Here is a 17,808-nt window from a genome sequence, read left to right on the forward strand (position 1 = left end):
GCAGTGTCTGCATGGAGACAGCCTGCTGGTCTGGGGTTTTTCCAGGCCAGTGTTGTTAAAGCAAAGCAGGACAGACAGGTTCAGGACACTGGTGTGAAGGTGGCCGCGAGGACAGCTCAGGAGGTGGGAGAGGCTGCAGTCTCTTTGCGGTTTCCCTGAGGCCAAGAAAGCCTTTGCCCCACTCTGTATTCTCACACAAGAGGCACTTGTCCCAAGTTGTGTGTGTGTGTGTGTGTGTGTGTGTTTCTGTGGTTCTTGTTAACACTGGATTAAGTGAGCTGTATTTTCCCTAAATAGGCATGTATTTCTGGATAGAAACGGTGAAAAAGACGTGTACTCAAGGCAGGCAGCCCACAGGTGATTGATTTATTGTCTTTTCTTTATAGATACATAAGTGAACTTCATTTAACCAGATTAAAAGGGAACGAAGGAGGCACGTACACGTTTCTAGTGTCCAATTCTGATGTCGATTCCTCTGTGACATTTAATGTTTACGTGAACAGTGAGTAAAACCAATGACTCCTTATCTTTCTCTGTTTTTATTATTTCAAGTTAGGGCTCAGGTTCGTAACAGCTGCAGAACTCAGCTCACTGTGTACTATGTAAATAATGGTTCGTGATAATTTTGACCTTAACAAAGACCCTGTGGTTTGGTGGTTGGGAGAATGTGTACGAAAACCAATTCCTTGTCCTACATTTCACTGACCACAGAACCCTGTAGACATCGCCCAGACAGTGGATGCTGCCTTCGAAGTAAACAGGAGCCATAGAAGTTAAAAATAACACTTTTTTGTTGTTCTTGATTGTTGAAATGGAGAGCCAGAGGTTGAATAGGAGCTGGACTGACATGACTTCTTTGTTACAATACTTTCTGTTTTGGGGTTGTGCTATTTTTCACGTTGAGATTGTTCTCCCACTAAGATGACGTAATATTGATCCAGCTGAGTGGGTCCCCACTGAGCACCAAGCACGTGGGTACCGTGGGAGAGGGGAGGAGGTGGTTTCCGGTGGGTGGGAGCAGGATGTGCACATGGGAACCTGAACTCCTGAGTCTTGCCCTGTCTGCTCAGAGGCTGAGGCCACGGGAGCATGATCACCAGCTGGGTGGTTTTCCAAAGTGCAGGGCTTCCTCCTGGCTCTCCTGGGGCCTGTCGACACTACCAGGTACCTGTCACACCAACCAGCCAGGGGACCAAGGGATGGGAGGCCTCTACAGGCCTAGGTTTCCAAGGGAAGTGGCCCACAAAATGAGTTGTCCTGGGTTTGGGGAGTGCTGAGACAACCTGTAACATCCCCTAGAGAATAACTTAGTAATTGCTGAGCACTTAATGTGTGTTGGGCTGCAGTATGGGAGCCAATTTCTTACCCTTAACGAACTGTATGAAGTCATTTTATATCATCATCTCATTGGTGCTGGAGCTGAGTGGTATGGGGGCTGGGTAGCGTGATTCATGTACAAATGAAGACAGCAAACAGCTAGTAAGTAATCCTGGGGGTGTTTCTGATTGCTGACAGAGGCTTTTGACTATACTCGAATTTCCAAAATTGTGTTTCCTGAACAAAATATGTTTAGATAAAGAAAGTCACATCTGTACTTAGACATTTTTCTTAATCATAGGCCTTCTCAGAATCCTGAATATGCCAAGGCGTATTATGGCTTCCCAGGAGGGGCTGTGGGAAGGGGCATATATCCCGTGCTTGTTTGACCACAGAACTTTACTTTTCCAAGGGAATCATGTTTGTTAATATCTTAGTTCCTTGGAACGGTTTTTGATTATGTGGCATCTCATTAACCCACAATTCAGATATCTCTAGATTAATTCAGATGTTAATCAGAGGAGCTTACTGTAGCATGGTCCACATGGGCACAATTACCTGAGTCTGATGAAAAACTTACTATTCAAGTAATTGAAGAACAATTTCAGGTAAATCAGTTTCCTTGCAATCATAATATGTATACTGTCCACAGAAAACTTTATTTTGTGTGCTTTAGTGCGGTGCTTTCCACACTATCCATGGTAAAGGACATTTTTTTTTTCTTTTTTAGATTTTCAATTCATTCTGGATCAGTACTTCTCACAAGATAGAGTAAGAACCAGTAACTAGAAAATTAAAGTGAAAAAGATCAGAGATGATACAAAATGCAAGATTTTTTTTTATTAATTGATTCAACAGAGAATAAAGATTACTCTGTCCAATTGCTCCTTCAAAATGCTTATTCTCAGTCTGTCCTTACCTCCTGGGGACTAGTAACAGCAGATCTTGGACATGGCCTACTCCATGGACCTCACTGTGAGAAGCTCACTAGCTGGGAATTTTGTAAAATTAAGTGCCATTTTTATCTCTCCCTGGCTTCAAGGCCAAGGAGGCCTTAAGATGTGCCTCTTTTTCCCTTTCATGCTTCCATTTGCCAGTGTGTGGCCTGACAGTGGGTTGTGAGTCATTGATCTTAGAGAGACATCTATGAAAAATCACCCTTTTCTCTGAGTGACACAATTGCTACCATTTCACTTACCAGGCTAATTTTACTAAGCTAATTTGCCATCGAACAGGATCAGTATTAAACACGTCTGCTGGTGAACTCAGGCCCTTTTGACACTCAATCGGAAATGGCATTAAACTTCCCAAATGATCCTTTCTTGGAAGTCCTATTGGCGCGGGAGGCCTTTTCGGCATTGCGGGGCCTGGGTTGCAGACACCCACCCAGCATTTACTGAACTCCTGACTTCATGGCGCTCGGTTAACAGATGAGGGTAGTGTGGATTCTGTTCTCTTAGGTTAAGTGCTTCAGGAAATCTTTTTATTGATGTCAGTTTGTTATAAATACTAAACTGACTAAAGGCAGTTAGTTCACTTCCCTAACACAGCAGATTTCTTGATCTCCAAATGCTTTGACAGAGGTAGCATTTTCATGTGAAACTTAAAACATTTGCCTGTTGTGAAATATTTCCCAATTGTACATCACAAATATAGTTAGCTAACTTCTTTTTTTTTTTTTAAAGATTTTATTTATTTATTTTTAGAAAGAGGGGAATGGGGGAGAAAGAGAGGGAGAGAAACATCGATATGCTAGCGATAATTTCAATCGTTTGCCTCTCGCATGCCCCCAGCCAGGGGCCTGGCCTGCCACCCAGGCATGTGCCCTGACGGGATCAAGCCGGTGACGTTTTGGCTTGCGGTACGATGCCCAATCCACTGAGCCACTCCAGTCAGGGCTAGTTGGCTAATTTTTTTGTGGATTTGGTTTTTTGGATTGAAAAATATGAAAAAGTATCTCATACTATTATAGGGCAAGATTTTGGGTATTAAAATTTAAAATCAAAAGGTAAAAGTAGTTTTAAAATTTAAAATTGGAGCAGTGGTGTCCATTTGGGCACAACCTTTTAGCGGATGTAGGTCCTATTGTATGGTTTATTCTGTAAATAAGTTGAGCCTCGAGGATGAAAGAAATTGCCCTCTATAAAAATTAGAATTAATAAAAATCAGAATAATAAGTGCGTAGTGTTAGTACAGAAATTCAGGCTACTTTTATTAGTGTTGTGGATGCATAATTGCTTAATGGATTTGGCTTTGAGAAATGATCATGAAAAATCTTTGATTTTGAGCGGTTAAATGCTTGATGGTTGCAAAATCCATTTGTTTTGAAAATTTCACGTGTACATTTGAGTATATGGAGACAGCGATTTTTTTTTTTTTAACACTTACGTAGGACTTTAAAAAAGTCATGTTCTGTCAGTCTGTGTTAAGGGACAAATATGTAACATATAAATAAAGCTGTCTTTCTCCTCTTTAACCACGTTATAATTTACACGGGTCTGTGCTGGCTTAGTGACATTAAAGGTGGTTTGTAATGGCAAAGAATTACAACATATTTACTATTTTTAGCAGAACTTCCAGTGTTAAACTTACAGGAGTTTTCATTAAAAAACAAAACAATCCATGATACTTTGACTTGAACTGGCATCACTAGGATTACTCTTGCATTGCTCACCAAAGATGTATACAGCAGTCAGTTTCCTATTTCCAAAAAAGTGTCTCCTTTGGTGAAGTGGCTGGCCATTTGTTTCTCTTGCAGATCAAAATTGGGAGAAAAATAGAGTTCTAAAAGCTTCAGAAACTATCCCCAAGTGGCATCACCAGAGATTCTTTAGGTGGCTTGTAATACTTGTTTAGTAACCTATGGTTTCTTTCGTTGAAATAAATGTCACATAATAAGATTTTTTATCAAATCCAGGTACAACTAAAAGGCCAAACGTGAATTTTAACCCTAATTCATTGACTTGGCCCTTTTCCTGCTCCACACAAAATTTCTTAAATAAATCTTAGACTTTATAGTGGACTGAAATGTTAATCAGTAATATAAATATTTTATAAGTTTAATTTGGCTTATAATTTCAAATATCCCATGTGAATCCTGAAATAATTTACATAATTATGGAAAGAAATTATGATTGATATGATAAGGCAATTGTTTTTCAAAGCTTTGGAATAATTTAAGAAGATCCAGTAACCTTTCTTTTCTCAGCTCAATTGAAGTATAATTAACAAATGAAACATATATTTAGAGTGTATAGCATAATGATTTGATCTATGTATACTGCATTGTGAGAGGATTCCCCCCATCAAGTTAATTAACACATCCATCACCTCACATATTTACCTACTTTGTTTCATGTTGTTGTTTTGTGTTTTGGTGAGTATGTTTAAGTCCTACTGTCTTAGCAAATTCAAGTTGTGCACTACCATGTGTAAGCACCGTGTTGTGCATTAGATCCTCAGGCCTTATGCTTTTTAGAATGGAGGGTTTGTATCCTTTCGCCAGCCTCTCCCTGTCCCTCTCCCGGACCCTGGCCCCTGTCAACCACTTTTCTTCTCTGTTTCTACGAGTTCAACATTTATTTTTAAAAGATTCCACATAAAAGTGACACCATGCAGAGTGTGTCTTTCTCCATCTGGTTTATTTCACTTAGCATAATGCCCTCCAGTTTCATTCATGGTATCATAAAAAAAAACAGGATTTTCTACTCATTTAAGCCTGAGCAATATTCCATTGTGTATATATATACCCATTCTCTCTACCGATTTATCCAAGGATGGACACAGGTTATTTCCATACCTTGGCTATTGTGAATAATGCTGCGTTGAACACAGAAGTGGAGAGACGATATTTCTTCAAGATAATGGTTTTGTTTCCTTGGGATATATACCCACACGTGGGATTGTGGGATCCTACAGTAGTGCTATTTTTAATTTCTTGAGGAACCCCCCTACTGTTTTCCATAGTGGTTGTACCAATCTACAGTCCCACCATTAGTGTGCAAGTGTTCCCGTTTCCCTACATCCTTGTCAGCATTCGTTATCTCCTGTTTTTAGATAATAGACATTTTAACAGGTATGAAATGATCTCTCGTTATAGTTTTGATCCGGTAGCATTTCCAGATACGTATTAGGAATTTAAGATATTTGGCAAATGATATATCTAGGTTATCTAAATTATAAATAGATCTCTCTCCAATCTTAAAGGCCTGTCCTTTACTGACAAATCGACAGTTGAAGGAGAGGCCTGTGGTACTCAGGTGGTACTGACAGGTGAGCAGACAGGACAAGTAAGGCCAACAGAGCTAAAGGACCCTCCTTTCATTGTCAGGCTTACACTGAACACATGAAATGTTAAAGGAGATTGGATATCCAAATGACTGCTGAACTGCACCAAATTAGCTCTCAAAAGTCACCAATTTCACTCCGTTTATGGCAGAATGTTAACAGGGGGTTGAAACAATTTAAGAAAATGCTAAATAATGTATTATTTCTAAATCATTACACTTTATAATTAACATCCTGTCTGATGTGGGCAATTATTTGTAGATCATACAGTATACCCAAATCAAAGTAATAAGTCACCCAAGGAGGCCTCTTGATGAGAAAGTTTCCCTTTAACCACATTTGCAAAATCTGAGCTGCCCTGTATATATCTTTGGTCATAACTGATTTCAGTTATGAGTGGCTAAACTCTTCTCCTTCCAGGGAAAAGTCCCTGGAAGTCTAACACCCTGCAAATAAGGCACATGCCTAGCCCACCATCTGGCAAAGGTGAGGGCTGACCTACGAAGCTGGCCATGGAGAGAGATGCCTTTGGACTGCCTGCCAGCCAGTGATCTGGGTCACCCGCCTGGCTGGCGGTCTCAGGGACCTTTTGTTACCGACCCTTCCAGGTCACAGACCCAAACCATGGTCCTGCCCAGTGCCTTTCATATCAACAGAACAAGACTGAGTTCAGTAAAGCAGGGCAGAAACGTATTTTTCATTAAGGAATGGAGGAGGGTAAGGGCGTGGCTCTAATGCTCCTTGGCTGGCAAAGACCTTCTGTATTTACAGGCTGTATGTGGAGTGATTTGGTTCTCTTAGGTATGCCTAATTATTCTGTTGCACTCAGCCCTTTTGCACATGCCCTTTTTTGCACACGATGCCCTATCACCATCTCAGCCTTTGCACTCAGCGACACCTGGTCTTTACTTCAGCCCTTTTCAACTCTGTTTGGAAATCATTTTCCGTTCCTGTAAGCGAACATAGCTCATGACATAGTTTAGGTATTGAGAAATGTCAGGGTCTTTTGGATGGTAGCCTGGTGACACTTTCCCCAAGGTAAAACTGTATTGGTGGGTTTGGCTTTAAGGACTGCGTGGTGTGGAGGCTTTGGGGCTGTGCTCTAACAGGTTCTCATGAAATGAGAGTGAAGTTACTGGAACTTTGCCTTTTTAGAAGGTAGAAATATTTTCCCACCTATTAACCTCTTAGCCTTTCTATTTCCATTGTTTGAAGATGATAGGACCTTCTGAACATTAGGGTGTCCAAACCATGCTTGCATTAGAGGCTGCAAGTTTCAAGACATACTGCCAACACTTATCTATTGAGTTTTGCTTGAGAGGCTTTGCTTTTTTTGTCCCCCTCCCCCCACTTTTAGGTGGATTCTATTAGAACCACTCCTATATTAAAATACTGGAATTCTTAACCACTGAAGAAAGCTAGTGCTACATAGAACTCCTTTTTGACTTATTTACTTGACTTTAAGAATTTGCTTTAAGACTTTCACGGTAACTAGAATATGGCTTGGTGGGTGCAAACATTTTTATAGTTGTGTTTTTAAATTAATATTTTTATTATAACATGTTATGTGAAGGCTAGAAAAACTAGAATATAAGCAAAAATAAGAGTCAAGCCAGTTTTAAAATATGTATTACTACATATTTTTCCAGACCATTAAAGTAATTTTTATTTTTTACAGAAATGAGGTTCTATTTGTTTGTAACCTTGTGTTTTGGTGCTGAATAATACATGTGTTTTGGGCATCTTTCCGTATCATAAAGTCTACAGCATCATTTTGGTATCTCACTGTATGGATAGATAGTTCATAATTTCTTTAACCCATGTCTGATGCAGTTTTGAGACAGTGTGCAGTGTGAGGTGGGACTCTGAAATGATGTAACTAAGTCTGAGGAAGAAACCCATCTGATGATTAACATTTATAATTATCTTGTTTGATCTCAAATGAGCAGCCTTGCCTAAGTGCCTGGAAGTCAGTAAGGTTATCGTCTGTCATGATCTCTCATACCACTGTGTCTTGGGCATATGTCTTGGAAGGTGCACAGTGCTGGCTTTCAGGACTGCTCTAAATTAAGGAATGATTTTCAGGTCTTCTTAAGGTGGCAGTTGGTTAATCCATGTAAAAATTGCTACTTGTCTTTTTACATTAATATGTATTTTTGCATGTTCATTGGCAGTAACTGACAGTATTTGAGCTCTGTTTTTATTTTCTTTTCCTGAACTTGAAGTATGAGGTTTTGTTCTTAAATTGCTTGGGTGTTATGAGTGTTGTTTCTGACTTGACACTTTAATATCTCCTTCTTATGAAGAGGATCTCTGTGGATGCAAGGACGGCTGTAGACATTTAAATTGGGAGGAAAGGGGATAGCACAGCAACCTGCTTTTAAAGTAGAGTTTGACTCTCTGCCATTCTGAAAAAACTTTGGAAATGTGGCTGTGAACTAAGCAGTCTCCTCCCCCCTCCCCTTCCTTTGCCCCCTCAAGTGCTGGTATCATTATTTTTCTTCCATGGTCATAAGAAAGTTGGTCTGGTAGAGCACGTTGCTAATTTGGAGGATCTGTTTATACGCCACACCTCTTAGAGAACAAGGTAACTGTCTAAATCATTAGGTCCTTTGTTGGTGTGATTTGGCCTTTCTTCATGTTTATGGTGGAAAAGCAGGAGAAACAGGTTTAGGTATGTAACCGTGTCATCTTATACTAGAATTGACCCTGAAGTTGGGACCTGCTTTTCTAAAAAACAACACATGAGTATTCCCTTTTATATGAGTGGAACTTCTGCTCTATGGGAAATTTTTTTCCAGTTGAGCCACAGTATGTTTTTACATCAAATTAGCCTCCTTCATTTACAAATATATTATAGAGTCACCTATAATTTAGTGGAAATTTAAGTAAATCTAAGAATAGGTACATAATCTTTCCATGGGCATTGTGTCAATAACCCCTCTCCCCCACTTCTGAATTATGCGGCAACATGAATTCACCATTTGATAGAGTTGCACTGTGATGTGTGTACCTGCACTACCCCCGCCCCCCGCCATGTCTGTGACATGTGGCCGTGGTGCTCCTGCGCAGTGATTCTGACTGAGGAAGACCCTCTTCAAGTCATTTCATCATTTTTGTTTGTTTTAACATGATCCCTGAATAGGGAGATCCTTCCGATGGCTGTTTAGAACTGGGGTTGTCAAACTAAAGGCCAGAGTCAGTCTGCAGCCTGTTTTCGAATGGTCCATAAGCTAAGAATTTTTTTCAAATGGTTGCAAAATAATCAGATTTGTATGAGACATGAAAATAAAATTAAAATTTCAGTGTCAGTAGAGTTTTATTGGAACACAGACATGGGTATTTGTTCACATGCCTGTGGCTGTGTTTGGGCTACGATGGCAGAATTATTTGTAAGGGAGGCCCTATGGCCCACCCTTTACATGAAAAGTTTGCTTCCCACTCGTTTAAACCATCCCTTCCTTAGGAGAATGACTATTTAAAATGATAGGCACTATTTAAGATAGCTAGATACACAGGAGATTATAGCTGAAGTTTTGTTTTGTTAAACTTCTGTTCAAGTGTCCATTTGCCAGTTTCTGCCTATCTTTAAGAATGTATAAAACAAAATATTTTCAAAATACCCACTCTGGGGTTTTTTAAAAAGTATAATATTCCTTTTATAAGTAAAAGTTAACCTGAGTTTGTTCTATACTCCTATTTTAGCGGATTAAATTTCTTTATTATAATGGCAATATGGCAGGGATGTAGATTTGACTCAGACCCTAACCTGGATAGTGACAAATTGCTACAAAGCATTGCTGGATTGCCATTAGACACCCGTAGATCAACAATCCGAAAGACAAATTCATCCCAGAAACAACCGAAGTGTCTGTCAGTGGATGAATGCATAAAGAAAAGGTGGTTTATACATACAATGGAATATTATTCAACCATAAGAGACAATGAAGTCTTCCCACTTGCGACAACATGGATGGACCTTGAGGGCATTATCCTACATGAAATAAGGCAGAGAAAACATGTGGAATGTACATATCTATGTGTGTGGATAGACAAATTGCACTCAGGTACAGAGAATAGATTGGTGATTCCCAGGAGTGGGGGTGAGGGTGGGCAAAGGGATGAAGGAGGTTTAAAAGAACAAACTTCCAGTTATAAAATAAATAAGTTATAAGATGTAATATACAGCATAGTGACCAAAGTTAATACTGTATTGCATATTTGAAAGTTGCTAAGAAAACAGATCTTAAAAGTTTTCATCACAAGAAAAAAAATTTTTAACTCTGTATGGTGTTGGATGTTAACTAGACTTGGTGTAGTGGTCATTTTGCATTATATACAAATACCAAATTGTTGTTACATACCCAATACTAATACAATTTTATATATCAGTTATACCTGATCAATTCAATTTTTTGATTCCTTTTTGTTTAATCTTCTATTATTTGGATACTTAAGACTGTTCTTTGCAGATGATGGTGGTTGGGCTAATGTGTGTTTATAGCGGTAGTTGGTCACGTGGTTAAGGACCAGGTGAGCTGTACTCACAAATGCTTCCCCACCAGTTTCTGTGTACCTGCCCCCAAGCCCTGCAAGCTCTTGTTTGTGCTACGTTCTTTAACATTCATTTTTTTTCTTGCCTTTCATATGGACCTGATGGTGGTGAAAAGGAATATTTTTCAAGGTGGCGTATCTGTGGGGTAAATCAATGGTTACGATTTTTAGTTGCATTAGCAATAAATTCTCAGTAGAAATTATAAGCATTGGGAAATCTGCCTCCAAAGCTGATCAGTGTTGTTGGAGGCACCAGAATGACTCAGATTCACAGCACTTTGAAAGGAAAAAAGGGGCTCTTTTTATCTCCACAAGAAACACATAACTTATACACCTCTTAGGCTTAGCCAAACCTCCAACTTGGGGGGAACGAGGGAAAATGTCATTTGGTATCCTGCTGATGGCAGAATATCTAAGAAACCGTAGCTTAGATTTAACTGGGAGGTTGCAGAGAGTTATGTATCTTTAAAAGTAAAATGTATACTTAATGCCTCACACAGTGCTTTGAGACACTTACAAAATACAGGTTAGCCCATATTTTCATTTTTAGGAATCAGATTTATACCTCGCTTATTCTTTATGCATTAAATGTTTTCATAGTACAACTTGTCACATACAGTCCAAACTGCAGTTGTGTCTTGTAGCTTGTTCGGAATGAGGTGTCTCATCACCAACACTGGGGACAGAGCTGGAGTTAGGGTGAGGTAAGAGAGCCCCTAGGATGCAAAAGTTAGGGAGGGGCTCGCTTATGGTGCCAACCCTGCACTTGCAGGACCTCGAGGACGGGCGCCTTCTTAAACTCCGCATTCTAAGTGCTTTTCTGGCCTCACCGAGTCCTGGCCTGATCAAGGGTCCCTGGAAGGTATTCTTTTAAAGCACTTTGCTAGGTGAGATTCTCAACCTGCTAAACCTCTGTGGTGGAGCCCAGGAATCTGCATTTTTACCTCTTAGTATTTTTAATGCACACTGAAGTTAGAGGACCTTCTGAGCCTAGTTGACCAACCTAAGGCCCAACAGAACAAAAGCCGCTCTGCTAGCTTCAGGTTATGACTGGGACAGTAGCTGAAAAACCTGCCTAATTAACCAGCACACGGGAGCAAGTAGGCCAGCCGGGCCGCACGGCCTGCCAGCCCTGGCCGTTGTGTAACCACTACCAGGTGTCACGCTGGAAGGCTTGGACCGTGAGACACTTACAATCAAAGCTAAATGTGATTGATTATATAATTTTGAGCTGTTCCAGTTTTTTTAATTAAAAAATGTTTTATAGGTTCATTATTAGCTACATGTTCATTGTAAACAAAGCTTTTAAAAAATAACTTTTTAAAAACAAAAGAATAAAATAGAAACTATACATAACCCTATTACCCAGCAAGGACCATTGTTAACATCTGAAAGTATCCTTTCGGCCCTTTTTTCCCCTCTTGAGCCAATTCCACTAAAATTCATCATGTGGCATTAGGAAGAATGAGTGACAAAAGGAATGTTGGTTTGAGGAAATCCGTCTTATGAACTTGTTCCCATTTGAGTCCTGTCTAGTTGTATTTGCTGTCTATGTGGTGTAGAGCCTTCCCTCTCAACATTAATCTCAGTATAAAAAGAAGTCACACATCCAGGTGTATGCATGGGTTTCTTACCTTTGCAAAAATAGTGGGAATAATGCCCCTACACAGGGAAGTTGCCATTAGGCTGTTTTCCCAGGTCCTTTCTTGTGATCCTAATTGAATTCCTTTGGAATCTGAAGGACTTGTTCCTGAAGGGGAGGTGTAATCATTCAACAGCCCTGGCTGTGTGTCCCCCACAGGTCAGACTCTACCAGGGGTCAGAGGCACAACCAATGAGACATGTTTCCTGCCCTGAGAACAGACAGTCTGTTGGAGGAGGCAGACCAAGATATTGTATGAGTATCAGGTGCTCTAAAGTGCTGCGGGAATAGGCAGGAGGGGTCAACCACCTTGTCTTTAGAGAGTTGAGGATGGCTTGGAAAAGGAGGTGACACTTGAACTGAGTCCAGAGAGACCCACCGTATGGTGCCTGCAGTCTCCAGCAAATAGCACTCTCCTAAAGTTCCACTTTTTTGTGTTATGTCCTACTTTCCAGTTCAATCACACAGTTGCCCATTATAATTAAATGAAGCTTGCCAGATGGATGCCTTCGCAAGACGATGGCTCGTTTTCTTGCTCTATTTGTGAAAGCTGGCATTGGGTCCAAACTCTCAAGGATGGCCCTACCTTGAGATTGCTTTGGAGGGTTGCTCTTTTGTGTGTATTAGCCAAATGGCCAGCCCATCAGCAGAGCCAGGTTGAGTGACAGGTGGGTGTGCCATGCATGTGGACACTCTGATCCCTGCCAAGCTGTTTTGCCTGCAAGGAGGTGAGGTGCTGAGAGGTTGTTCTACAAAGATGTCATTTATCAATGTTACCTTCCTTTGAGAAAATAAGCTTCCTAAGCTTCTGATCTGTCAGTCTTTCTTACCACATATAGTTTTCCTATCAGTTGCAACGTAATTGATGTCAAATTCCAAATTTATCAGATTAAGACACATAACACAATTTCACACTATCTTAAGCAATTTTTAGATCATGGAAGAGAATATTTAGAGTGGCAAATATAGTGAACTTAATTGGTAGCAGACTTGATTAACCAAGGAGGGTTGGCACTCTGAACAGGAAAGACTAACTGAATCATTAGTAATCGTTTCATTTCTGCAGATTGTTCTTAGTTTTTCATTCATTTCTTTTTACTCACTCCTGTGTTCCATCTCATTTAATTCTCACAACATCCTTATGCAGTGGGTACTGTCACTGACCTCGTTTTACATGTGAGGAGGCTGGGTGGCGGGCACAGAACTGGCGAGGGCCGGTGCTCCCAAGTTCTCTGCTCAGGCTTGGGTCCTCAGTGTTGCTCCGAGGATCCAGAGTGAGCACATCACCATTTACAGTTTATCTTACTCATTCTCAAGGGGTTAAAATCCTTCAAACATATTATTAATAGGACAAGCAAATGTAAGTTCGTTTCCTTCCCCTTTAGAAATAATCTCAGGAATTTTCAGTGCTTTAGGGCACCCTTGATTGAATACCAGTTGATTATTGTAGTTACACAGAAACGTCAAATTAGAGCATTCCTGCTGATATAATTTACTTTTTTGGTGATTGTACTCAAGTTTAGATAATATGTATGAATAAAGACTCCTCTAATTTTCTTTCTGTATTTTGCATTTGAAATAAAAATTTGGAGTTAAAAGCCCATTTTGTATTTTGCTCCTATGTTTTGGGTTTTCTGTGAATAGGGTGATTCAGCTATTTATCTGTACCACCTTTCATCTACTCCCCTAAAAAAAGAGGGAATTATTGCGGGGGCGCCTCTCTTTCCTTGTATTCCTCCATTTTAGTCTCCACAATAACTGGAAATCCTGATTTCAGGAATCCTTTCAACAGAATTGTCACTTTTAAAATAATTAGGAGCCCTGGCTGGTGTGGCTCAGTGGATTGAGCGCCAGACTGCAAACCAATGGGTCATCAGTTCAAATCCCAGTCAGGACACATGCCTGGGTTGCGGGCCAGGTCCCTGGTAGGGGGCTCTCGAGAGGCAACCACACATTGACACTTCTCTCCCTTTTTCTCCCTCCCTTCCCCTCTCTAAAAATAAATAAATAAAATCTTAAAATAAAATAATTTGGAGTGGTAATGTCTTGATTAGAAACAGTCTTTCAAATATCCACTCACTGAAAACAGAAACCCTGCCAGGTGGTCCTGTGCTCTCTGCTTCCACCATCCCTAGAGCAGGGAGTCCTTGGAGACCCCCGTGTATGCAGGGTGGATAGTCCTTGCTGGGGCTGGGCAACTTGAACTGTGCAAGCCTTTCCTGGCCTGACCTTTGCAACCCCCTCCCTGTACCTTCCATTCATGGTTCGGATTCTCCCCGTGAATAACATGTTCCCTAAGGTCCTTCTTTAGCCTCAAGAAGGTTCTATGGATTCTAAAAGAGTGGAGTAAATCTTGGTGAGGTTCTCCAGCAGTCTGACACATGGCTATTTGTCTTTTCTTGCAGCAAAACCAGAAATCTTGACTCTTGAGGGGCTCATGAATGGCATGCTCCAGTGCGTGGCAGCGGGATTCCCAGAGCCCACGATAGACTGGTATTTTTGTCCAGGATCTGAGCAGAGGTGAGGTGATGATTTTAGAACATGCAGAAGGGAAGGAAGGACTGCAATTCAGTTGAATTTCAACTGTTTTCAGATTTTTTTCCCCCAAAAGCTTTATTTTGATGGTTATTTTTTTTCTGTGCACGTGGTTTTTGAGATGGCATAATTGCTATATTTTTCTTGGTAGGCATTAATTTTGTTTGCTGAAAAATGATTACTGAGTGACTTCTCTATTTTGGTGGTTATCTTTTTGGATTTATCATGCAATTTCTAGCCCGCAGGTAGATAAAGCAATTTTCCAGGGCAGAGTAATTAGATTTCCATTCTATACACAGGAGGTAATATGTGTGGGAAATGTGGTTGTAGTTATCATGAAAAATAGTACCTCAGAAGTTAATTGCCAAGTTACCAAAAAGTAATGATCGTGCAGTTACAGCATACATATGGTGTTTGTAAGCTACGTGTTTTAAGACGGTTTTCTCCTTGATTAGGTGCCCAGCTCCTGAGCAGAGCACATCTGGCATTGAGCTTCCTCTCCCTGAGAATCCACGTTAAAGCCTTAAATTGTCCTTTCATATTACCTGAAGATGAAAATGGGGTCAACGTTGCTGTTTTTATCCATCAGTTGGTATTTTATGCTCAGGCTTTAAAAGCTTGGTGTAACATCACTATGGAATAGTCAGGATAATAGTAGAAATTTTATTTTTCATTGAATAGACCTTTTTATCACAAGTTGAAAGAGGTTATATAGGATTGTTGTTTTCAGCTGAGTGTTAGTGGAGTGTTTTCTATGAGGAATAATAGGGATGGTTCAAGACCCCTAGCAAGTCTACTCGCAGTGGAAGCAACCCAGTAATTACAGTCAGGCATTCAACAAATATTTATAGAGCACCAACTGTATGCCAGACACTGGTCTAGTGAATGAAACACACCTGAGTCCCACCTTTATCAGTTCCTATTCTAATGGGTACAGATGGACAAAAGATGAAATACACAAATAACGTAGGCAGGTGTTCAGTGGGAAGGAGGAAAATAAAGCAAGGCAAGCAACAGACGACTGCTAGGCGTATGGGGGCAGGGTGGGAGGGATAATTTAAATGGAGTCATCAGGGTCTGGCTCTATACAGGGTCTTTGCTACCTGGAGGGCAACCTGACAGGATAACCTGTACCTGCCTCCAGGGACCCTGTGGTTGTAGGGTCCCCTCTACTGGGGTTTTGGGGTCACCTGTGGTGATCCTTGTTGAGACAATGCTTTGTTCCTCAATGCTTTTCCTTTTCAGCCCTTCGTACATCCTTTCACTATTAGTTTCTTTAAGGATATTTAGGTCATTTCTAACCATTTAACTCTCCAAGATGGGTCATCTTATTCCAATTTTACAGCTGTAGGAACTGAGCCTTGAAGATTTTGAAGTAGCTGATCAGAAATAAGCCGAATAGGTGTTTGAGTCAGGATTCAAACCCATGCGGTACTCCAAAACCACACCTCCAAAACCACACCTCCGTCTTCTCTCCCACAGTGCTTTCCCACTCCCTGGGCCATAGAAATGATCCTTTGTTGTCAGAGGCCCCTGGCTGTGAAAGGAAAGGTCAATTATCCCCAGGGTGTTTGAGCAGTGGATTTTCCTGGAGTAAGTCTGGGCTGTTGTTTGCTTCCTCCTAGATGTTCCGTTCCCATCGGGCCGGTGGACGTGCAGATACAGAACTCTTCTGTGTCGCCATTTGGAAAGCTAGTGATTCAAAGTTCCATTGATTACAGTGCATTCAAGCTCAACGGCACGGTCGAGTGTAGGGCTTACAATGATGTGGGCAAGAGTTCTGCCTTTTTTAACTTTGCATTTAAAGGTAACAGCAAAGGTATATTTCTTTTTAATCCAATTTAAGGGGATGCTTAGGCTCTGCTACCATATCAGTCATGATTTTAAGTCCATCCCATCATTGGCCATGTCATTTCTGGTAATATCTACATTGCACTGTCCTGTCATCAAACTCACTTTCATTCTCTACTAGTCTGTTAATATAACATATGCAGTAATTCTAACCATGCACTATATATATTTTGTACATGTGTCCATGTATGTATGTATGTATGCATGCATGCATGCACACATGTATATATAATAAATTGTATATTTCCAATTGTTTTATTCAAAATGGGAAGAGAAGGAAAATAGGGGGATATATTTACCTTATATCCAAACAGAATTAGGGAAGTTTAAAAACCTAAATTCCATTTAAAATCAATTATTTTAACATATTACCAGACACTATGTCAGCAAGTTAACACTGCTTTTTACGAAGTCATGTTAGTGAGCTATTTCTTTAACATCTCTAAAATTTGATTCATGAGTGACTAGCTCTCTTAACAGAAGTTAAATGATCCTTGTGGACACATTGATGAATGGTATGACATTGGAAGACAAAGAACGGAGCACCTACATTCTTAGGGCTCAGTTTTTGTTTTTCCTGAGTTGGCAAAGACGAGTGCCAAAAGTGGGGGTATTTTCAGTTTTTGAGTAATGAGGGGAAGAGTCTTACATTGTTCTTCATCATAGATTTTTTTCCGACGGGGCAATAAAAAGAACACTTTAAAAATGTTTTTCTCAGTTGTGGGAAAGATTCATGCTCAATGCAAAAAAATTTGGAAAATACAGGGACACTTAAAGAAGAAAATAGAAAAATAGAAACCATCCATAAAGAAAATGTCTTAAAAGCTGTCAAAGGAAGGAATTTGGTTGAAGTACAAAGTTCATTCAGATGTTGCTTTCCATTGACAAATGGCATAAAATTATTTTTGTGCTATGGACATCTCCCGCTCTCTTCCCTACGATTTGGCTCAAAGTTATTTAAAAAGATTTCTTTGAATAACAAGAGTAAGATCATAACCAAAGCAAGCAGTTGACATGCACTGGCTGTGAATGCTGCCGTGGGCTATATGATGGGAGGTGGGCGGTTTGGAGTTAGATGGCTATAGCAAAGACCCAGTCCTGCTGGTAGGTTGTGATTCCATGTTCCTCTTCAGTTTCAGAGCAAATCCATTCCCACACCCTCTTCACGCCTTTGCTGATTGGTTTTGTGATTGCAGCCGGTATAATGTGCATTATTGTGATGATTCTGACCTACAAATATTTACAGGTAACCATCTATTTGTTCTGTGTTCTGAGCACTCTAATGATTGAAACATTGATCATCAAAAGATAATATATCTTTCCCTTTCTCCCCCCACCAGAAACCCATGTATGAAGTACAGTGGAAGGTTGTTGAGGAGATAAATGGGAACAATTATGTTTACATAGACCCAACGCAGCTTCCTTATGATCACAAATGGGAGTTTCCCAGAAACAGGCTAAGCTTTGGTCAGTATGATGCAGGGACTTTTCAAGGAACCTTTTTGTGTACACATAACAATGACTTTAGGGAACCTCAATAGCTTCCTTTGTTTTATTCCACCTGTAACAATAAGTGTTTTCTGTGAAATGTCACCATCTTTGATAGATTTGGCATAAAGCTC

General features: G+C 40.3%; 1 protein-coding gene across 3 annotated transcripts in view; it reads left to right on the plus strand.

The window, feature by feature from the left end:
* The window catches only part of KIT (KIT proto-oncogene, receptor tyrosine kinase), a 78,343-nt gene that overhangs the window by 48,059 nt on the left and 12,476 nt on the right, over positions 1-17,808 (plus strand). Inside the window, exons 7-11 of one of the 3 annotated variants that reach the window (XM_054582191.1) lie at positions 387-502; positions 14,206-14,320; positions 15,961-16,154; positions 17,320-17,432; positions 17,527-17,653. In XM_054582191.1, coding sequence (XP_054438166.1) covers positions 387-502; positions 14,206-14,320; positions 15,961-16,154; positions 17,320-17,432; positions 17,527-17,653 — 665 coding nt within the window. The remainder of the gene's footprint in view (positions 1-386; positions 503-14,205; positions 14,321-15,960; positions 16,155-17,319; positions 17,433-17,526; positions 17,654-17,808) is intronic. The other 2 variants (XM_054582192.1, XM_054582193.1) reach the window with 2 other exon arrangements.

Source organism: Pteronotus mesoamericanus, unplaced genomic scaffold (genome assembly GCF_021234165.1).
Source record: "Pteronotus mesoamericanus isolate MK-2021 breed Mesoamerican mustached bat unplaced genomic scaffold, CSHL_Meso_final contig_68, whole genome shotgun sequence".
NCBI classification, from domain to species: Eukaryota; Metazoa; Chordata; class Mammalia; order Chiroptera; family Mormoopidae; genus Pteronotus; species Pteronotus mesoamericanus.